We start from the raw sequence: 23655 nt of genomic DNA, 5'->3' as shown, positions 1-23655 counted from the left end.
GCCGGGCAACCCGGGGCTGAGCCAGGCGCTGGGGGCAAACGGACCGGGGGTGAGCATCACGGCAGAAGCTGCAGATGTGGAGAAATATGCAATCGGGGAAGGCACAAACACTTTCATTAAAGCTTTTGCAAATGGGAGGTTTAGAAGGCATAAAAACCTGGCGTCAACAATTGATCGACAACCATTGATAATTGTCAAAAACAACAAATAAACCTGCCAAAAACAATGCAAAAAATGCCTGAAATCTTACTCAGAGCTGCTCTGCCAGTGCTTCAGAAATATATTTTCCTTTTACGTACTTACAGAAGTTTATAAATTAAGACACAGCACATGACACGCTGGACACATTAACTAATTTTCTGTAAAGAAACAGGCTCCTAGAATTTAAAAGTTAGGCCTCCTGCACACTGGCTGCACGGTTTGAGCGTGTCAGCTGCGTGTCGTGTCCGTTTTTATTTCGGCTCCCATGGTAACAGGTTAGAGCGTGCACACTGTCTGACACGCACGTCTCAGAAAACGCGTGCATGCTGGAAATAGAACCGACGCCTATTATTGACGGGACACGCAAGCGTGTTGGAAGTGTTTCCAGACAACATAGAATATGAAAAAATGTTTATGTGTAATTTAGACACAAATACATTCAATAAATGACATGTTGATGTTTGAAAGTCTCGAGGTTTTGACATAAATGCAGATATAAATGTAATTTAAAATAATAATAATAAATCATTTTTGATTTTCTAATATTGCACCGGTCAATACAGAAGGAAATGTAGCCTATTTTGCCGTCAATCCTGCCGACGTTGTCTTTGCTGTAATCAGATCAGTATATATTTATGTTTATGAGAAACATCCATGTGTCCAGACAAGGCTAGCAGCAGCAGCGCCGCATCAGACACCTTTCTGGTGGGGAAAGACATAGAAAACGCCATGCAGCCGCCACACAACTAACACGCAGCAGAAACACCACGCTCACGCCACGCAGCCAGTGTGCAGGAGGCCTTAGTCATTAGAAAGTGCAATAAATAATGAAAAGTACTCAGTGTGTAATTTAACCCAAAAGACTCTTATCTTTATTATTAGTATGACACGAGGCTATGCATCACCAACATTTCAACTCTTATCCACACTCTTCAGTATCTTTTCTTTACAAATAATTAGAAAACTGTACAGTACCAAAAGAAATAAAAAAGTCTGAAGATATTATTAAAAGTTTAAAATCACTTTAAAACAAACTCTCTTTGTTTCTCTTCTCCTGAAACAAACATAACCTCAGAAACAAAATCTTGATGCAGAATATCACGTATTAAAAAAAACATTGAAGAAAACTGTTACAATTTCCTTGAAGGTATCGACATAATCGTAACATGACGCTGTCATAACTATGACATGACACTGGCATGAACATGTCATAAACCTTAAAAACAAGTCATGAACGTTCATGACTTCTGCCATTAAGTGACATTCGGTTTTTGCCATGACAAGTTGACATTGTTTGGGTTGTCTTGAATATGACATCTTGACATTAATCAAAGTGACATTACCAGAAGTTGTCTTGGTCATGACAAGTTGACATTAACCAGGATGACATTATGTCAACTTGTCATTACAAATACATCCCAAACAAATGTAATGTCAACTTGTCATGACAAAAACCAAATGACCCTTAATGACAGAAGTCATAAATGTGTATGACTTGTTTATAACGTTCATGACAGTTCACAGTTCATGTACAGGTCACGATTTTCTCATTTATTTCGTGTACAGGTCCCAATTTTCGAACGTGACCATTGACACTGGGCTGCTCTGGGGACGCAACAATGGGGACATGAAACGCCACACGCCGGCCACAACAACAGGATGGTTGAGGTTAGGAAGAGAATAACGTGGAAGTCGTGTGTTTGACCCATCCATCACCCCAACCAACCTCCCTACGTGGATTTTCTGCTTTTCATACTACTCCCTACCGTTGTCGTGCTGTGACTACGAAATATGCTTCCCATTTAAATACAATCAATTAAAATTCGTAACCATCACATGAAAAAAAAAACAAACATAATTGTGTCCTGTTCACGAATCAATAGATTCAATAACGTGACTATTTCACGAACTGCCGTGAGACTGGGCTGGACAGCGTCATGTCACGATTGTGTCGATACCTTCAGGTGCTACCAAGAAAACTTTTCATGCAACAACTTTAAAAAGAGCCTGAGAATGTTTGTAACGTTTAGGAGAGAAGAGAGCAACTTGAAGAAGATGAAGGAGGAAGAAACACAGCGAGCAGTTTTATAAAAAGATAAAAGAAACATGCTTTACACTTCTTCTAATCTACATTTTTAATTTAAAATTTAAAGATATCTGCATTATAGTATATGATGTAAACTTCTGTTTACCTTTGTGATGGGAAAATGATCATCAATAAGTCAAAAAGAAAACATGAAGCGATGATTCTGAGGCAAATTCTGCAGCTTTTTATCGGCGAGATAAAAGAGAAGAGAAAGAGAGAGAGAGACAGACAGAGAGAGAGACAGAGAGAGAGAGAGAGAGAGAGAGAGAGAGAGAGAGAGAGAGACAGACAGACAGAGAGACAGAGAGAGAGAGAGAGAGAGAGAGACATAGAGAGAAAGAGAGAGAGAGAGAGAGAGACAGACAGAGAGAGAGACAGAGAAAGAGAGAGAGAGAGACAGACAGAGAGAGAGAGAGAGAGAGAGAGAGGCCAAACGCAAGAAGACGCAGACAGACAGAGATGTAATGTTACTGCCAGCGGAGAGAAGCGAGGGATGAAGTGAGGGAGAAGGAGAGAGAGACACAGTAGCATCACATTTTGTATTGTTTGGATGAATTAATACGCATCAGACTCAGTGTGTTTATAATTCAGAGTTATGACTGAGACGGATTGTGATTATTTATCACTATCTAAAAGAGAAACTAGAGGAACTGAGTCAGTATGACAATAACGCAGTAAGACGTCAGTTTTCTCCTCTCTCAGTTCGTTTCTCCTTTTCTCTCCCAAACTTAAAGCTCCTTTGTCTCAAATAAAATATCTTCTCCTACATCACATCTTATTTCTGCATAAAGAATATATTAAAAGTTTAAGATCAGCACCATAAAACGTGATAAATAAATAAGGAAAATAATACTTAGGTTATTCAGCTAGATAATAAATATAAAGGCACTTCCAGAGCTTTCTACCTTTTTTAAATCTTCAGTATTCTGCTGTGACAGGATGAAAAACAAACATCTACGTGGGAAATCAAATCCCGAAAAGTTGGATTTACTTTCAGAAACTCGTCTATGTTTTCCGTCTTTACTTTGAGTATTTTCCTGCTGAAGTTCTTCTGATTCTTTCTATCATGTTTGTGTGAAAGAATGAATGAATGAATGAAAGAATGAAAGAAGCTGTTGGAGGTTCTGTCTTCTGATAGAAATGGTTTTCGGCGACGTCTTGATGGATGAATTTCCCGCTCGGGACAATGAACAACAGGTTCTCACACTCATCTCGTAAAATCTGGACGCTTGGTCAGGTGCCTTTGTCATTCTTATTGACGCTAAAAGTCTCCTTTAGCGCTATAAGTAAACGTGCTTGGTCGGGACTAACGGTGTCCCTTTAGCGCTATAAGTAAACGTGCTTGGTCGGGAGTTTTTTTTTTCCCCCAGGTTCTTGTTGCTTTTTACAAGATTTTTGTTGTGTTTTGAACGTTTCAACATGATTGTTAAAGCGTAACTCTCGCCAAAATGCAAGCTAGGGTCTTTTTGTGAATGTACCCGAGTCAAACTTTCATTTAAAAGCATATTTAGGATGGAAGCGCCACTTTTAAGATGTACCGTATTTTCGTTTTTGGGTCAAAATGGCCTTTTGAATGGGAGAGCTAGGGACACTTTGATGCTAGCCTCAAAATATCTATTTTTAAACCACTAAGAAGGCTCGACACAACATGAGACTTTGCTCCAAGTCTCACCAGGAGCTCTACACCTTAACTCCACCGGTGACCAAGATATACTATAACCAGGAGCTCTACACCTTAACTCCACCGGTGACCAAGATATACTATAACCAGGAGCTCTACACCTTAACTCCACCGGTGACCAAGATATACTATAACCAGGAGCTCTACACCTTAACTCCACCGGTGACCAAGGAATATCCTAAATCTGTGGCTACTTGTTTTGATATCGACTTGTTTTGACTGCCGAGGTGGTAGCGGCCGGAAACAACAAGAGCTACGGTGAGTTGTTAAAACCTTTCTTTTTAGTAAACTCTGAACACAACCATGTTGTAAATGCTTTCGTTAAGGTGTAGAGCTCCTGGTTATAGTATATCTTGGTCACCGGTGGAGTTAAGGTGTAGAGCTCCTGGTTATAGTATATCTTGGTCACCGGTGGAGTTAAGGTGTAGAGCTCCTGGTGAGACTTGGAGCAAAGACTCATGTTGTGTCGAGCCTTCTTAGTGGTTTAAAATAGCTATTTTGAGGCTAGCATCAAAGTGCCCCTAGCACTCCCATTCAAAAGGCCATTTGACCCAAAAAACCAGAATACTGGCAATCTTAAAAGTGGGGATTCCGTCCTAAATATGCTTTTAAACGAAAGTTTGACTCGGGTACATTCACAAAAAGACCCTAGGTTGCATTTTGGCGAGAGTTACGCTTCAACAAAATCATTAACAAAAATCTTGAAAAAAGCAAAAAAAACGTCAAAAAGGCGACAAATTACAAAAAATAAAAAGCCCATTCATTAGAAACTGCAGCTGAGAGCAGGAGCAGAACGCGTTTTGGACGCTGTTTTTTGTCAAAAATGTGTCGCCTTTTTGACATTTTTTTCTCCAGGATCTCGTTGCTTTTTTCGAGATTTTTTCCGACGTTTTGGAAGCTTGTTTCCAGGTTCTCGTCACTCATTCTCTGGACGCTTTATTTAGGTTTTCGTCGGGGTTTTTTTTCAATGTTTTGTTGTCGTTTTTTCTCGTCTGTTTTTACATTTGATATTAAATCATCTCTTCTGTCATTAAGTTATCTGGCCTCCTATTGGTCGCCTCCGATAAGACCCAGATATCACACTTTTATTTTAGTCAGCTGATGGATTACTTTGAATCTTAAGAAAAGTTCAAAGAAAGTTCTGCAGCCTATTTCTTGTAATATAATATAACCCAAACCCTGATACACACACACACACACACACACACACACACACACACACACACACACACACACACACACACAGATGTGTCTAAGGATCAACAGGTTTTAGAGCTAAGTTTAAATTTAAATATTTGAGAAAAACGTTGGAAACTTTTGAGAGAAAAAGTCAAAATATTTTAGAAAAAAGTCATATTTTAGCGCTTTGTTTCCATCCTTTGGTCGCTTTTTTCAATGTTTTTGTAATTTTTTAAACGATGTAGAGTTTCCTAGGACCTTTTTGTCTCTTTTTGAACATTATGGGTGTTTTCTTGGATGTTTCAGCTGCTGCTCTGCCCGCTGAGTCGCTATTAGACGATCAAACGTCTTTGTTATCGTGCGGTATCCGGCTCTGTCAACACATCCATGGCTGTGCCTCCGCTCACACCTCGACCTCCGGCCGTCCTCGCTGAGCGGCAGCGGAGGCGGCGCTGGTCGTCGTCACGGCGATGTCGAAGCAGGTCTCCATCATGACACGGGACTTGCAGAGGTCGACGCAGTCCTGCAGCTCCGCCGTGGCCTGGACCAGAGCCTCCAGGTAGTCCTGAGACTCCCGGTCCAGCGCCGGGTCCACGTCGACTGGAGACACAGGAAGAGAGACATGACATCATCATCAAACAAACTCTCTCTGTATTTCCCAAGTTGGTCAGCTTCTCCTCACAACGCATAGCTCCTATGGCGCCATTTTGATGCTACCAAGCCATCACCTCCCGTTAGCATCCCATTGACTGCCATTCATTTTGACGTCACTTTGACAGAGAATAACTTTACATCTGAAGAGTTTAAAGACTCTATTTGTCCATTGTTTATTTCTAAAGAAACACGACAATGTATAAAAGGCTCCATTACCTTGTACCTCACGTTATGGCTCCGTAGCAGATGTTTTTATAAAAATAGGCTAACGATTGGGTCATAACCCACGAGACTTACTGTCTCATAGTAGAGGAATTACCGTATAGTACAGGAGAAGCTCTCAGGCAGTTTGGACTTCCATTAGCTGTTTAAGTTTAATTCCTAATGTTAACTATCATTTTAGTGATCAATAATTAGCCTGTGTCTATGTTATCTCCTTACATATACCTACGCTCTCCGTCTCTGCTAGATTGGGAATGATTGAGATTTCTCTTGGCACAGCTACCAGAAGACTTCCAACTTTCAGACAGGTTGCTCACGTCACATCTACGTCTTCAAGCTCAGTTGGAGGCTGCTCAGTAACGCTCAGCCATCACCGGGAAAGAGACTTCACTGGTCTCCGTCCAGAGACACGGGATCTGTTGGTCCATTATATATACTGTCTATGGTATTTCTCAGTATGACTATGTATGTCTAAGAGTCCATCATGTTTTTTTTAATCCTCCGTGTCCTCTTTGGCTACTAGCAGCTGTGATCACGGAAGGGGTCTGTGTGCCGGGCACATGGTTCTAAAGGGTTGGATTTAGTGTCTTCATTAATCAGAGGTGTGTTTTGGGCGTAACATGTAATAAACCAATCAGAGATCATCTCCCATTCCCTTTAAAAGATTTATGATGGAGGATTTGCACCGTAATATTATTTGTAATCTTCTGCATGTGTGTGTGCTGCTGTGCGTCCCTGTGTGTGTAACAAGCATAGTGTGCACGTGCTGTGCACGAGCCTAGGAGCATTTTACTAATTTGCTGAATGCACCTGAACACACCCCCCGTAAGTCCAGCACACCCAGAATGCACCTGTCTTATCCAGATTTTTTGTTGCTTTATCCGACATTTTGGACGATTTTTTTCCCTACGTTTTTTTCCCAGGCTCTTGTCTCTTTTTTCAGTGTTTTGGATGCTTTTTTGTCTTTGCAGTTTGCTCCAGCGATCTGCTCTCCAAACACGGCGAGCTGTTTGCTTTTGTTGGCAGGATCCAGAAATAGAAGCTTAATGGAGCGAGCCGAGGCTTTGGGCGCTTTTTTTAAATTGTTTTTTTGACGCTTTTTCAGACATTTTTGGATGCTTTTTTCTAGTTTTTTATCCTGTCCTCTGGAGCACAGACAGGAAGAGAGGTTTAGTGTTGGAAACATTTAATCATAGTAATCACAAATAAAGATAAACAAGATTTTGTTGCTTTATCCTACTTCTTTTTTTCTACATTTTAAATGCTTTTCTATAGTTTTTGTCTTTGCTGTGTGCTCCAGCGATCTCCTCTCCAAACATGGCGAGCTGTTTCCTTTTGTTGCCGGTGACCTGACAGTTTGTCCCGCTGACAGAGAAATAATAAAAAGATGTGGGAATAATCCTCTGCCTCTGGGCTGTTTGCTCCAGCGATCAGCTTTCCAAACACGGCCAGCTGATTCCTTCTGTTGGCGAGATCCAGAAATAGAAGCTTAATGGAGGACGAGGGTTCAACGGGCCGCCGGCAGAACTCAGCGGGAAACACTTGCTCTGTTTGTCCGCTCTCTCTCTCTCTGTGTCTTCGGGGTCAGAAGCTGCACTCGTTTGCCTTTTGTGCCGCTGGATGAAAGCAGGAGTGACATGCAGCAGAGAGCACAGACATCACTAGAAATGATACATACATACGTAAGTGTAACGGGCCGGCTGTACTGCAGCGTAACGTATGCTGAGCGGATGCTCCAACACTTCGTTCCACTATAATAAATTAAACTGGCATTAATGTTGCATGTGCAGATCCGCTCTTCAGGCATAAAAACAGGACAGTCTTCTATCTATATTTTTTACGTGAGATGTGTGCAGCCCATTTACACAGAAATGGATCATAAAGTGTCTATTTCTTTTAAATCAAACTACCAATAGACGACATAATGACTGTCAGGGCCCTATCTTGCACCTGGCGCAGCGCAAAGCCCGACGCAAGTGTCTTTGCTAGTTTAAGACCGGTGTGTTCAGGTGCATTCTGGGTGTGCTGGTCTTACAGGGAGGTGTGTTCAGGTGCATTCTGGGCGTGCTGGTCTTACAGGGAGGTGTGTTCAGGTGCATTCTGGGCGTGCTGGTCTTACAGGGAGGTGTGTTCAGGTGCATTCTGGGCGTGCTGGTCTTACAGGGAGGTGTGTTCAGGTGCATTCTGGGCGTGCTGGTCTTACAGGGAGGTGTGTTCAGGTGCATTGTGGGTGTGCTGATCTTACAGGGAGGTGTGTTCAGGTGCATTCTGGGCATGCTGGTCTTACAGGGAGGTGTGTTCAGGTACATTCTGGGAGTATTGCTATCTTGAGGCAGCGTGAAGTGATGGCACCATTGACCAACAAAAACCTGGTCTAAAGTCAATAACGCAGCATTTCATTGTTATTTTAACAGAGCATTAGTAAAATGCTCCTAGGCTCATGCACAGCGCACACACTATGCTTGTTACACACACAGGGACACACAGCAGCACACACACATGCAGAAGATTACAAATAAAAATATTACGGTGTAAATCCTCCATCATAACAGCAATGCTCCAAGGTCCAAACGCGCCTGGCTTTTAAAGGGAATGGGAGATGATCTCTGATTGGTTGATTACATGTTACGCCCAAAACACCCCTCTGATTAATGAAGACACTAAGTACAACCCTTTAGAACCATGCACCCGGCACACGGACCCTTTTATCAGCCGTCAAACTAGCAAAAGTGGATTTGGACACGCCCTAAACACACCTGCGCCAGGCGCTTCACGCCGTACACTTAGATGGTTAAAATAGGGCCCTGTAGCTTTAACTGTGTTAATGATGTTCTGTTAGTGTTTTGGGTTGGCATTTATGTTATCTGGGTTTTAGTGTTGGTTGGGTCTCGAGTGAATCTTCCCACGCAGTTTGTCACAATATGACTCAAGTCCGAGTCCCCATCTCTGCTTTGCATCAAGCTAGTAATGTGTAAATTAACTAAATTAAACACAATGAATGAACATATGGAGAAAAAAGCCCCGGACTAGTACTCACAGTCCCCGCTCCACTTGTCGCTGTGCAGCATCAGTCGACTCTTGGCTTCGTCCAGCTCCACTTTCAGCTGATCGTGTTTCCTCTGCAGCTCTCTGATCTGCTGCTGCCGCTTCTCCAGCATCCTCAGACGCACGTTAAAGTACTGCAGACCCTGAACACAACACAACACAACACAAGCACAACAGACCCTGAACACAACAGACCCTGAACACAAAACAACACAAGCACAACAGACCCTGAACACAACACAACACAAGCACAACAGACCCTGAACACAACACAACACAAGCACAACAGACCCTGAACACAACAGACCCTGAACAAAACAGACTGGTATGTTGAGCGGTGTGCACCCCCACTAAGCTGAAACAAGTTTTAAACAGTAAGTAAATACAGAGTGTCGGGGGAATACAGCGTCTACTACAGTGGGGTTAGCTACCGTTAACTATTCCCAGACAACGGAGTTGGTTTTTTTTGCTCACCAAACGCTGCTGTGGCTGCCCTCCTTCTGCCATCTTTATTCGCGCTGAGTTTTGAAATTGCAGCGGATGATATGCACACGACTTGCCTCCCTGACTGTATAGGCTGAGAGAGTTTACGGCTTCGGGAGGGGCGGATGAGTACGTGCTGATGAGTACGTGCTGATGAGTACGTGCTGATGAGTACGTGCTGATGAGTACGTGCTGATGCGTACGTGCTGATGAGCGCGTGCTGATGTGCGCATGCGCGTGTCATTCAGAACACAAGACAAAATAAGAGTGTTCTTGCAAAACAGAACATGGCAAAATAATCTTTTTTTCTCGATTGTACTATTTTGGTGATCGCTGGGAGCCAAAATCGAAATTGAAATTCAATTAATTGCACGACCCTAGTGGCCGGGTTAGCTCAGTTGGTAGAGCAGGCGCACATATATAGAGGTTTACTCCTCGACTGTGGCCCTTTGCTGCATGTCATTCCCCCTCTCTCTCTCTCCTTTCATGTCTTCAGCTGTCCTGTCAAATAAAGGCCTAAAAATGCCCCCCAAAAAAATAATCTAAACATCAAAAAGAAATCAACCGATGATAACTTCCTGAGCAGAGAAACTTTGGAGACTTTAGGATCTCGCGGGGAACATGAACATTAGTTTGATGATTGTTGAACTCACTTTTTCGACATCTTGGAAAGGCTGCAGAGAGAAGACAGAAGCACAAAGACAAGATCACAGAAAGTGAGGAACTGTTCAGGGCCAGCAGGACAGGCAGTATGTACTGTATATATCACACGGGTCAAACTCAAGGCCAGAGGGCCAAATCCGGCCCCTCGCAGATTTTGATCCGGCCCGCATTTCAATTTAGGTTCACAATACATTTAGGCCCACCTAGTTTTTGTTGCTTTCTCCAAAGTTTTTGTCGGGCATTTTATCAATGCTTTAGGCACTTTGTTTTAACGTTTTTGACGCTTTACTCAATGTTTTGCCACTTTTTCAGACAATTTTGATGCATTTTTTTCGGCCTGTTTCCAACTTTTTTGGCTCTTTTTCCAAAGTATTTGTCGCTGGGGCTTTATGAGGCCCAAACTGTAAGTGAGAAGTCTACAGTACATGAGACATGCAATAATACAGTCAAAATATTTAATATTTAAAAATATAATAATCAATAAACTCTACATGTCTGGCCCTTGATGTGATTCTCATTTTCCAGAGTGGCGCTTAGTTTGACACCCCTGGTATAGTACACTGTCTACAGTATATATATATATAAATTATATGGAAATGCTAGGGGCACCGGCAGTCCAAATGAGTAAAGAAAAGATAAAGCCAAAAATGTTGAATAAAACAACAATCGGCGAAGGAACACGTCAACAAAAACACAAAAGTGACAAAAACGTCAAATAAGTACATATAGCATTTAATAATGCTAGATGTCAGTCCAAATGAGTAAAGAAAAGATAAAGACAGGAAGAAAAAAAAATGTCAACAAAGTGACCAAAAAGTTCCAAAAACGCATACAAAAACCCCTAAAAAACCTCAAAGAAATGCCAAAAACTTTAAATAAACGCCCCTAGCATTAGTGTATATTCATACATATATATAATGTATACTGCCTATGGGCCAGCCCTGCTTTCTCTGGACAGATTTCTTATAAATAAACAGAAATATATCATAACAGATTTCATGTATGAACAGAAATATATCTGGTAACAGATGTGTGAGCAGATGCAGTCCGACCTCTGACCCCGCTGCCTCCTCCCAGCCCGTCTGCAAACGCTCCACGTCGTCGATCTCGTACACTTTGATCTCGAAGGGCTCCTTCAGGGCGCTGCCCAGCGAGGGAAGCTCCGCCCACTTCCTGTCTGGGAGGGGGGCGGGGATCAGACGCCGTCGCAGGAAACCACCTGACGGAAGTCAAAGGAAGGAAAATGTAACGACAGAAACAGATCTGCACAGATCTCGGACTCAAGACTTCTTTATGATTTTCTCTGATCTTTTTGCCGATTATATTCACGCTTTTGTTCACACTCCGCCGCAGGAAGTCTGATAAAAGTCACATGAATACAAATTAGGGATGCACCGAATGTTCGGCAACCGAAATTATTCGGCCGAAAATAGCCAAAAAAGGCACTTTCGGTGTTCGGCCGAATAAGTAAAAAGGCCGAATAAATTTTGCCGAACAATGACGTTTTTAATGACGCAATCAAATAGTAACCCGCGTAGAGTGAGAGGCGCGCGCTTTATGCAGCAAACATGTCAGCAGTGTGGAAGCACTTTAAAGTGTCAGAGAAAGAGGCAAAAACGGCAGTTTGCAGACATTGTTCTGCTGAATTGTCCAGAGGGGGTGCATCTGCAAAAACGTACAGCACTTCAAGTTTAATTTATCACTTAAAATCAAGACACCCAGAACATCATGCAGAGTACGAGAAAGACACGGCGGCGGCTACGGCAACAGCAGCAGCGAAAAGGAAAGTAGCTCCCAGTCCTAGTACACCCACTCCATCTGTGGCTGACTTCTTAGAAAAGGCAAAAAAGTTTGCCAATGACAGTGCCAAAGCTAAAGGAATTACTAAAAGGATAATGGAATTCATCGCATTGGATGATCAACCATTCTCGGTTGTAGAGGATGTTGGATTTCGCAGGCTTATAGACCATATTGAGCCCCGTTACACCATCCCTAGTAGACGGCATTTCTCAGACGTGTGCTTACCTGAGATGTATAACGTAGTTTCAACTAACGTCCGTGAGCTTTTGGCTACAGATATTGCAGCCCTCAGCTTCACGACTGATATTTGGAGCTCGGATGTGAGCCCCACCAGTATGCTGAGTTTAACTGCGCAGTGGATCGACACAGATTTCAAGCTACAAAAGATTGTGCTTCACTCACAAGAGTTTAGAGGGTCCCATACAGCTGTAGCCATATCCGAGGCATTCGCCAACATGTTTGACACTTGGCGTATCGACCGATCTAAAGTGCATGCGGTAGTCAGTGACAACGCAAGAAATATGGCTAAAGCCATGGAAGATAGCAATCTGAAAGGCATACGGTGTATGGCACACACAATTCAACTGGCGGTCAACGAGGGATTGTTGAGTCAGCGCAGTATAGCAGATGTGATAGCGATAGGCAGGAAAATTGTTGGCCATTTCAAACATTCACCGCTTGCCTATGCGCGCCTGCAATCTATCCAAGAACAGTTCGGAATGCCACAAAAACGTTTCCAACAAGATGTGAGCACAAGGTGGAACAGTACATATTATATGCTGGAAAGCCTTTTTGCGCAAAAGCGAGTCTTGGCCACATACATAGCAGATCATGACCTGCCCGCAACATTCAACGCATACCAGTGGGTGTTAATAGAGAACGTTCTCTCTCTTCTCGCCCCCTTTGAGCAGATAACAAAAGAGATAAGCTCATCTGATGCATCTGTGGCAGACGTCATACCCTTACTTGCAGCACTAAAGCGTCTTTTAAACAAAGAGGCTGAAACAGACCACGGAGTGAAAACAACTAAAAGTGCGCTCTTAGAAGCTGTCAGCACACGATTTAGTCAGGCGGACTCAGAACCCCTGTACTGCATCGCGACTGTGCTTGATCCATGATATAAAGATCATTACTTGGATGTGGGGGAAAAGATGCGCACACGAGAAATGATCCAGGCCGAGTTGGATTTGGGAAAGCCGCTAGGTGATGGAGACGGTCAGGTGATGCACAGCGCAGGAGATGAAAACAGCGCAGAGAGTAAACGGGCTCGTACTACAGATGAGCCGCGCACAGTCTCGCTGTCTGACATGTTCGATGAGATCCTCCAAGAGAATAACCCATTTGCAAGACAGAGGACAAGCTCGACCGCTCAACAGTTAGATGGGTATCTCTCAGAAGTCCCCATCCCCAGGAGCAATAACCCTCTCGAATTTTGGAGGACCAATCAAGGCCGCTTCCCCGACCTGGCGCAGATGGCACGCAGGTAGGCTACTTGTATGGGAAATTAATTTAAGATTTTATTTATATTTTGGATTATGGTAACACTTTATAAGTAGTTTCTATTTTTAACATTAACTAACAAAGAAAAACCCTTATTAAAAGCATTTATTAATCTTAATGTTAACATTTACTAATACAGTATTAAAATTAAGTATCACATTTGTAATTTTTGAATTAAAAAGTATCAAAAGTGGTAGGCCTATTTGTTAAAATTGTTAATGCACTTATACTAACATGAACGAAATATTTTTTATTATCTTACATTAACGAAGATTAATAAATACCATAACAAATGTATTGCTCATTGTTAGCTAATGCAATAATGTTAACAAAAGGAAACATTATAAAGTGTTACCTATATTTTATATTATGTATTTTGTGAAAATTTAACTATTTTCAGTGTAGTAAAATAGTAGGCCTACACTGGGTTTCAACCATTTCATTATCTTGAAGACATTGTTCGTTTTGAAATGAGCAACTGTCAGAAAACTGCAATAAATTTTTCAACTATTCTGCAGGTACTTGTCTGCTCCATGCACAAGCACCGACAGTGAGAGACTGTTTAGTGCTGCATCTCATGTCATCGATGAGAAGAGGAACCGACTTTCATGTGACAAAGCAGAGAAGCTACTTTTCATAAAGAAGAACCTGTCACTTTTCCTGAAGAAGTAGGCTAAGTAGGCTTATGTCTAGGACAGTTATTCATTTGTTGTGGGTTCATCCACATTTTTTGCACTATTCAATGCACATTTGTTGTTGTAGACATACAGAGTTACATTCTTTCAGCAGTCAGTTATAGGCCTAACATAGGCTATTCAAGAAGGGGGGTTTCAAAGATGGCCGAAATTTTTATTTTATTTTACTAATTTATTTATTTTAAGTTATATTGTGCTTTGTTTGTATAATATCTGCTGGAATGTTCAAAAAATGTTCAGTGTTAAATAAATATTTTGAAATTGTATTTTTGTTATTTGATTTATTTATCTGAAAGCAACACAAAATAGTAACAAGCACATTTTTACTATTTAATTATTGTAATGGTGAAAAAATTGGCAAAATTAATGGAAAAAATGCGAAACACCGCGTTCGGTATTCGGCCTTCGGCCTTCGGCCAAGCATTTCATTATTATTCGGCTTCGGCTTCGGCCAAGAATTTCATTTCGGTGCATCCCTAATACAAATGTAAAGACCCGAGACAGATGTACACAGATCTCTGAAACAACATCATATTTATATCTTTATATCGTGATGACAGGCGGGAACACTGTGTGTTATTTTTAGCTTCCAGGGTTTTCCCTTTCATTATAAGCAGACTAAAACGTATAATCAATCATTATATTTTAGGATCACAACTGAGAAGAAAAATCAAAAGCAACAGCGTGCACCGCAAACAGAAAGCCATTACTGATTATTATAAACATGCAGCATCTGTAAGTGAGGACTCAAGAGCAGTGACAGATCCAGGGGGGAGGGTGTGTCTATGTGTGTGTGTGTGTGTGTGTGTGTGTGTACGTGGGTGTTTCCCCTTTGTGAGTGTGTGCGTGGGTATGTATGTCTGTGTGTGTGTGTGTGTGTGTGTGCATGCCTGAGTGTGTGCGTGTGTGCTTGCATTGGTTCTGTGTGTGTGCATGCGTGTGTGTGCGTGTTTATGTGTCTGTGTGTGTGTGTGTGTGTGTGTGTGTGTGTGTGTGCGTGCGTGTTTATGTGTGCGTGCGTGTGTGCTTGAATTGGTGTGTGTGTGTGCGTGCGTGTGTGTGTTTGTGCTGTCGAGTGTGTGCATGTATATGTGCGTGTGTGTGTGTGTGTGCTTATGTGTGTGTGTGTGTATGTGCGTGCGTGTGTGTGTGTGTCTATGTGTGTGTGTATGTGTGTGTGTGTGTGTGTGTGTGTGTGTACGTGGGTGTTTCCCCTTTGTGAGTGTGTGTGTGCGTGGGTATGTGTGTCTGTGTGTGTGTGCATGCCTGAGTGTGTGCGTGTGTGCTTGCATTGGTGTGTGTGTGTGTGTGTGCGTGCGTGCGTGTGTGTGTGTGTGTGTGTGTGTGCTGTTGAGTGTGTGCATGTATATGTGCATATGTGTGTGTTCGTGCGTGTGTGTGTGTGTGTGTGTGTGTTTATGTGTGTGTGTGTGTGTGTGTGTGTATGTGCGTGCGTGTGTGCTTGCATTGGTGTGTGTGTGTGCGTGCGTGTGTGTGTCTGTGTTTATGTGTGTGTGTATGTGCGTGCGTGTGTGTGTGTGTGTGTGTGTGTGTGTGTGTGTGCTGTTGAGTGTGTGCATGTATATGTGCGTGTGTGTGTCTGTGTTTATGTGTGTGTGTATGTGCGTGCGTGTGTGTGTGTGTGTGTGTGTGTGTGTGTGTGTGTGTGCTGTTGAGTGTGTGCATGTATATGTGCGTGTGTGTGTCTGTGTTTATGTGTGTGTGTATGTGCGTGCGTGTGTGTGTGTGTGTGTGTGTGTGTGTGTGTGTGTGTGCTGTTGAGTGTGTGTGTGGATGAGGAGGGAGGGTGCGTGGGTGGGTGATAATTGGAGTTGGATATGTACACCGGGAATCGCAGCGGCTTTATGAAATATTCATGAGATCTTCGGACTGATGGCGTGCAGATCCTAGAGCGCTGCGATGCGTCAGGCTGAATCACAAGCAGCTGCTGAACGGTAACAGAGGCAGAAAACACCACGCCGTCTCAGATAATGTGCACGGCCGTAGATACTAAGATAAAGCCGCGGAAAGAGATAAATTCATGCAGCGAAATATCAGAGAGGAGCCTTTGATAGATGTTCCCTCTGCAGTAATACCTGTACTCTTCAATGTGCTCAGCATTCATCATCATCATACTCATTATTAAACAGACACTGTCATAAATACATATATATATATAAATACTAGGGGCGCCTCAGTCCAAATGAGTAAAGAAAAGATAAAGATAAGAAGAAGAAAAAAGCCAAAAATGTTGAAAAAAGTGACAATTATTCATAAATATATATATATATATATACACAATGAAATGCTAGACGCGTCGGCAGTCTAAATGAGTAAAGAAAAGATAAAGATCAGAAGAAAAAAAATGCCAACAAAGTACCAAAATGTCAGAAAAATGACAAAAAGTTCGAAAAGCACATCAAAAAAACATAAAAATCTTCAAAGAAGTGACTAGCGTTTGTGTATATTCCAGCCCAGTCTCACGGCAGTTTGTGTAAATGTCACGTTATTTAATGTATTGATTCGTGTTCACGGGGACGTTTTTCTTTTTTATTTCGTGGTGGCTAGCACGAAAATGTGAAGTAATGTATTTCAACGGGAAGCATATTTCGTGGTCACAGCACGAATACGGTAGGGAGTAGTATGAAAAGCTGAAAATCTGCGTAGGGAGGCTGGTCGGGGTGGTGGATGGGTCAAACAAGACAGGACTTTTACCCAGGAGACCGGCATCGCGTCCCACATGTGGCGTTTAGTTTCCCGTAGTCTTCCTAATCACAACGACCCGTTATTGTCGGGCGTCCCCAGCGGCCGTCTCCCGCCGTGTGAGGTGTCCTTTCCCCGTTGTGTTTTTCCGAAACCTAACCTCTGAATAGATGATTCCCATTTCGCGCTGGCCACCACGGAAAAAAAGAGATAAACGTGTTGTTGTACACGTATCAATAGATTAAAAATAACGTGACAATTACACAAACTGCTGTGAGACCGTGTTGTATATTCATACTAACCCGTTCTCATTCCCGAACTCGTAAAATAAGGACGTTTGGACAGTGGCTGTCAGCGTCTGATGTGACGAAAAAGGCGTCTTTCAGCGTTTTTGTGTAACGCACTGGGGAGAGCAGCAGTTAGAGAGGATTTAGAGAGTAGTATGTAAGGGCGAATTTCCGCGTATGGAGGTTGGTTGGGGTGGTGGTTGGGTCAAACAAACACAGGAGAGCGGGGTTCGCATCCCGGTTGTCACGCTGGCTATAGTCGCTTTTTATTTTCCTCCCGCGTGTCACAGAACCGTACGCCCACCCACGACCTTTTCCTTAACATAACTGCGTCAAAAGGGACGGCAATAGTCCCGACCAAGTACGTTTACTTATAGCGCTAAAGGAGACTTTTAGCGTCAATAAGAACGACAAAGGCACTGTGGTATATTGACAACTTATAACATTCTATACACTTTGACTTAAGAGTTGGTATAAGGAGATGCATGAACTTTACTCTACATTCACTGAGAACATCTGGAAATTGTTAACATGAGTAGAGGTCCCCCCAAGACAGAAGAGACCTTTTTTGGAGTTGTGCCAGATAACAGGCATTGATTGGCTAGTTATCTGATCCAATCATATACTTACAAATCACGTCCTATGCTAATTCAATGCCTTGAGATATAAGTTTTGTCCACACAAAGAAAAGGCAGAGCGGCAAATTTTGAGGTTTGGGTTGGTCGTTCTCCAAGCTCTCTGCAGGAGTTTGTAAAATTGATGCTGAATCTTTGCTTGTAATAAACCTTTTTATAATCAAGAACAGTGTCGGCGGATTCCTCTTCATACAGCATCACAGCATTACTATTTAAGACACCACAGCACCTGACCAAGCGTCCGTATTTTACGAGATGAGTGTGAGAACCTGTTGTTCATACATATAAATAATGCATACTGCCTATGAGCCTTTGATAGATGTTCCCTCTGCAGTAATACCTGTACTCTTCAATGTGCTCAGCATCCATCAATGATTATATTAAACAGCTGCTGTCAACATCACCTGCATCGGATACATTTTGAAGCTGTCTCTTTTCTAACCTTTGTATTCTATGCTCTGCTGTTTTACCTTGTAAGCTGTTTATTCATCTTTTTAGTTTTCGTTGCTTTTTTTTGTGACATTTTTGTCTCCTTTTTGTTGCTTTTTCTGATGTCTTGTCACTTTTTCAACACTTTTTTTCGCTTTATTCAAAGCATAACTCTCGCCAAAATGCAACCTAGGGTCTACACATGAACTTCAGCACTGAGAACATTTGTTTGTGTGAATGAATGGACTCCATAGGAGGAAATGTCATTCTTATATGAGGCTCCTTTTTCAACTACGAGGTCAATATTGTGTTTCACTAACGACAAAACAACAAATTATCCGTGCATTTATATGGAACTAAGCTTTAGGAGCTCTCCATCTTTACTGCTAACGTGAGTTGTTCAAAACCTTTCTTTTTAGTAAACTCTGTGAACACAAACAATGTTGTCAATGCTTTCGTGTTTTAAAAATAACTATTTTGAGGCTAGCATCAAAGTGCCCCTAGCACTCCCATTCAAAAGGCCATTTGATCGAAAAACGAGAATACGGTGAATCTTAAAAGTGGCGCTTCCGTCCTAAATATGCTTTTAAATGAAAGTTTGACTCGGGTACATCCACAAAAAGACCCTAGGTTGCATTTTGGTGAGAGTTACGCTTTAACTTTTCCTTTGCTTTATTCGACAGTTTGTCATTATTTTTGTGGCATTTTGCAGTTTTTTTTCGACATTGTTGCCTTGTTTGACATTTTTTCTGGTGTTCTTTCCGTTTTTACTGCTTTTTCTGAAAATGTTTTTGACTTCGTTGTCGCTTATTTCGATTCTAATTCTGAACCAAATAATTGAGTGTGTGTGTGTGTGTGTGTGTGTGTGTGTGTGTGTGTGCGTGTGTGAGTGTGTGTGCATGTGTGTGTGTGTGGGTGTGTGTGTGTGTGTGTGTGTGTGCATGTGTGTGTGTGTGTGTGTGTGTGAGAGTGTGTGTGAGTGTGTATGAGTGCGTGCGTGGGAAATGCAAATAATTGAGCTTTTTCTCTCTCACCATTTCCTCTCTTCTTGGGCGATTTAGAAACCCTGCTTCTGTTAGATGAGGACGCTCGGCTCTCGCTCATCGAGTCGTGCGCTGAAGACGTGCTTCCGGTTGTCTCGCTGTCGCGGATCATACTCTCATAGCCGCTGCTCCCCCCGCTGTGGTAAAACAGGGCGGTGCGGCCCATGGCGGGGGGCAGCTCGCCGCTGAGGATGCTGCTGTTGTCGCTGCCGTGCCCGCTGCTGTAGCGTTGCGGCCTTCGGGGCGCTGTGATCTTGCTGTAAGGGGAAGGAAGCTGTGTGTTGATTGGCGACCCACTGACACTACTTGTCCCGCTGTCAGTGCCATCGCTCATTGTTACTCCTGCCCCCCTGTTGAGTTTTTGGCTAGTGGCTAGCTCAGTAACACGGCTGTTGGCCGCCCTGCTGATTGCCTGCTTTGTGCCCATGACGGTTCCTCTTCCTGTCTTGGCTCCCGTCCCCGACCGAGCTGTGGACTTAAAAGTCGGCGGTAGGCTGGTGTTTCGTCCAGTGGTATTATCGAGAGGTTTCGGGGAGATCAGGCTCTTTGAACCGCTAGTAGACAGAGTTCGAACCTTTGAGCCAGCAGAAAGTGCTGCTCGCGAGCTGCTGTTGTTGCCTTTGACCGGCCCCAGTTTGCTTGTAGTTGCAAAGACACCGAGAGAAACTTCGGAGGAAGATGCAGATGTGGAGGTGTAGGCTGGACTCCCGAGTCTTGGCACTGATCTGTTGGATCTACTGGACAGTTCGGGCTTGGAGCCAGCTAAAGTTTGACCGTCATATCTCTCCAGAGACATCAGACTCCCATAGTACCTGGAAGATTCTGCTTTAGCCCCTCGTGTCTTCAGGCTTGAAGATGTCCTGGCAGGGTCAGTTTTTAAACTAGCTGTCCTGTGGCTAAATGAATCTGCCTGAAGCCTGTTGTTGAATTCTTCCTCTGAGGTCGATGTTCTAGGGAATGAAAACTTTCCGGTGTCGCTACTAATTTTAAAGGCACTTGGAGATAGCGTAGTCCTTGTCTTTTGTTCTTGGCTTGACTGTCTGACAGCTGGTGTGGGAGGGGAGATGTTTCCAGATCCAGACTTGGAGATCACACTGCTGCTTTTCTGCCCATTTGACTTCTTTCCCAAGGATGAAAACCTCAGGGTTCCTGTGACTGAAGTGCCATCATGAAACCATTTTGATTCAAAACTCTGGGGAGCAGAAACAGTTCCTAAAGTCGTTGCCCCTCGGGTGAGTCGTGGCAGCTTGATGAGAGTATCTCCTCTCCTGCTGTTGGACTTCTCACAACCATCCACAACCCTCTGAGCTGAAGATGACATTTGTGCCTTTGGTGGGCGGGGTACACTATTACTGTTCCCTCCGGGCCTCTTAGAGGAAACACTACTCATGCCACTTCTCGGTGGCTTACCTGCAGAGAGAAACTCAACCTCTCTGGGATCAAACTCACTGCTTCCCTGAAGCAAAAAGCCATCATGTCTGCCTTCCTGTCTCCTGCAGCCCACAGGTGCACATGAGGTAGGCTTGTTTTTCCTGGGAAGACTGGAATGGGCAGCATGATGAGGAATCTGGGCTGACACCGAAATGTTCAGAGTACTCGCTCTCACTTTGGGAGAGCCTTTGAGAAAGGCTTTGGTTGAGTCGGGGGATGGGGATGGAGATGGAGATGGAGGGCACTTAAAATAAGTTTTGTTTGGAGTAGCAGGGTCACTTTCCAGCTCTGAGAAACAGACACCGCTGTCATTCAGGGAGCTCTTGATGCTGTGCTGCAAAAATGGCTGTTTATGAAACAAACTTGGCGAGCTTAGCATGGATGTGTCTAGGATTTTGTCCCGTAAGTAAAGCTTGTTTTTTGAACGAGTGCCTTCTCTTTCGTACAAATCGGCACTCACTTTACTTGGCAGCGAGCCAATAGTCGGCTGTTTGTCGCCATGTTGCGAAAACAAGACTTCCTGGGAGTCTGTTCCAACTCTCCCCAAAGGTCCCACAGCTCCTGGTCGACATGTTGACATCCTTGGAGTTTCTGTTCCTGATAAGGTAAAAGAAGGTTTGTTAGGAAGAGCAGGGTCACTGCCCAGCTCTGAGAAACAGACGGGACTGTCATTAAGGGAGCTCTTGATGTCGTACAACGGCTGTTTATGAAATAAGCTTGGCACGGATGCGTCCTCTGATGCCTTTATTTTGTCCTGTAAGTAAAGCCTCCTTCTTGAATGAGTGCCGTCCCTTTCAGCCAAATCAGCACTCACTTCACTCGGCCGCGAGCCGACAGTCGACTGTTTGTCGCCGTGATGGGAAAACAAGCCTTCCTGGGAGTCAGTGCCAACTTCAGGTCCCACAGCTCCTTGTCGACATGTGTAAGCATCATACTCATCGTTTATACTGCTGATGATGCTTACAGGCCGAGATCCAGAGGGTAACGCCTCACGGTTGAAGCTGAGGAGGTTGGAGTTGGAGTTGGAGGGGCGGCCATTGTCTGGGACAAGACCATGAGGAAGCTCCTCTACGACTGTAAACACAAGCTCATCCTCGCCATTCAGCTCCACAGGCTGCTGCAGCGTAACGGTAGTCCTCAAAAAATCCCTGTCTAGGCAGCTTCCTAACAGGGCAGCCCGAAGATTGTAAGCCCTTTCCATGTTAGGAGACCCCAGTGGTTGGCTCATACCCACTGGGGGAGTCCTACCTACAATGTCCCCGGGCTGAGGTGCTGCCCTGGATGTCCTTGGTATGGACGGTGAGGCTGACGGCTTGGGTACACCCCCTCTGAAGTAGACTTTCTCTCGCACCACAGGCTCTGAGTCCTCAGAAGAAGTCCCACCTTGCTTTACCACACAAGGCTGAAAGTGGGTGGCTAAAAGTTTCTCCCCATCTGCACTTGTCCGTTTGGAAGTGTCCACGAGGCTGCCGGCTGAAGGGAATTTCCGATCCTGATCGGGTTTATTGGTGCATGTGGTTGATGTTCTTTCTACGAAACCGTGAAGGTAAATCTCAACAGATTTGGGTGGAGACGTTTCCTCTGTGGGTTTAACAACTCCAGTCTGAGTCCTGAGCGCTGTAGCTTGTGCTGCTTTGGCTTCTGTGCTAAACGTAGCCGGACCCTCGCTGCCATCAATGCAGTCGAGTCTCTCCTGCAGCTCTGCAAACGTGTTACACTTTAAGCGATCTCTATCAGACCTGGGTGCATCTTTGACTTGCTTTTTGTTCAGGGAGGGGATGATGGGAACGGAGGATGGTGGTCCCTCGTTGTCGCTTAGCTCTCGGTCTGAGATGGCCATCCCTCCTGGCCCGATGTAGATGACCGTGTCGCAGGAGTGTTCACTGCTGGAGGAGTACTCGGGATCGCTGGACAGCAGAAGGGGCGTGTCCGGGTCGAGGGCAACAGTGCGAGGGTGGAAGGGTCGGAGATGAGGAGGTCGATGGGGTGGGCCTTCCTCGCAGGAACTATCCCCTCCGGATGAACTGGAGGCATTCTGCAGATAAAAAAATAATTAATTCAATTTAAGGTCAAATCATAACATGCTTTACAAGGTCTAGACCCCACTTTATAATTTACACAACACAACAATTCCCACCCAATTTCCCAAGATATTATACATGTTTTACTTTGTTATATACAGTGCTGCTCATAAGTTTATGAACCCATGCTAAAGTTGACTAAAAAGAGGATTAAAAAAATCATCTTTTGGAAATTGATCTTAATGCCTTAATTAAAAAATGAGGAAAATGTGTCTGTGTGTATGTGTGTATATGTGTGTGTGTATGCGTGTGTGTCTGTCTGTCTGTGTGTGTGTGTGTGTGTGTGTGTGTGTGTGTGTGTGTTTCTGGGTTTGTGTGTGTGTGTGTGTGTGTGTGTGTGTGTGTGTGTGTGTGGGTGTGTTAGGTTAACTTTTCGTAGCTTTTTGAACGAATGGTTCAGGCTGTTATATTTTCTAGCTCCTCTCCCATATGCTTGCAACCGTATTGCTTTTTCAGTCTATAAAACACAAACACAGCCTCTAATGTGAGTGAAAGCCGATTTCATCTCGCCACAGTCTACCGGCCCCGTAGGAGCAGGGATATTGATTATCTGTCACACTGAGTTCAGACTCTGTGACTCTCTGACCTGACCGTACTGAGGTACATTAACGATTAAAATGTTTTTAATGTCAGCAGCTTCAGGAAGACACGTTGAATCGCCTTGTTGCTGAAATGAATGATAGCAATAAAGCTGCCTCACCTAAAGGTGTCTCGATTCACTGAGCTCATTATGGAAGTAACTGCCAAATAAATCATCACAAAACCTTTACACACACACACACACACACACACACACACACACACACACACACACACACACACACACACACACACACA

General features: G+C 43.6%; 2 protein-coding genes across 2 annotated transcripts in view; one reads left to right on the top strand and one right to left on the bottom strand.

Annotated features, from left to right (window-relative positions):
* Window positions 1–5346: 5346 nt before the first annotated feature.
* LOC116061640 (kinesin-like protein KIF26A) overlaps window positions 5347–23655 on the bottom strand; it is a 51332-nt gene continuing 33023 nt past the window's right edge. The window contains exons 11-15 of the mRNA XM_031315956.2: window positions 19298–22772; window positions 11267–11433; window positions 10205–10225; window positions 9061–9211; window positions 5347–5747 (exon numbers count right to left, since the gene is read on the bottom strand). Of these exons, the coding sequence (XP_031171816.2) occupies window positions 5551–5747; window positions 9061–9211; window positions 10205–10225; window positions 11267–11433; window positions 19298–22772 (4011 nt within the window). The 3' untranslated portion in view covers window positions 5347–5550. The remainder of the gene's footprint in view (window positions 5748–9060; window positions 9212–10204; window positions 10226–11266; window positions 11434–19297; window positions 22773–23655) is intronic.
* LOC118493882 (zinc finger BED domain-containing protein 4-like) lies at window positions 11785–14159 on the top strand. The gene is made up of 2 exons (XM_035995604.1): window positions 11785–13497; window positions 14033–14159. The coding sequence occupies exon 1, from the start codon at window positions 12110–12112 to the stop codon at window positions 13130–13132; it is 1023 nt and encodes a 340-aa protein (XP_035851497.1). The 5' UTR covers window positions 11785–12109; the 3' UTR covers window positions 13133–13497; window positions 14033–14159.

The sequence above is a fragment of the Sander lucioperca genome, chromosome 19 (genome assembly GCF_008315115.2).
Source record: "Sander lucioperca isolate FBNREF2018 chromosome 19, SLUC_FBN_1.2, whole genome shotgun sequence".
In the NCBI taxonomy this organism is placed as follows: domain Eukaryota; kingdom Metazoa; phylum Chordata; class Actinopteri; order Perciformes; family Percidae; genus Sander; species Sander lucioperca.
This window is presented reverse-complemented; position numbering and strand designations above follow the sequence as displayed.

Bases quoted from the DNA above. Each gene is read 5' to 3' on its own strand.
- LOC118493882 (XM_035995604.1), top strand. From the start codon at position 12,110: ATGGAATTCATCGCATTGGATGATCAACCATTCTCGGTTGTAGAGGAT.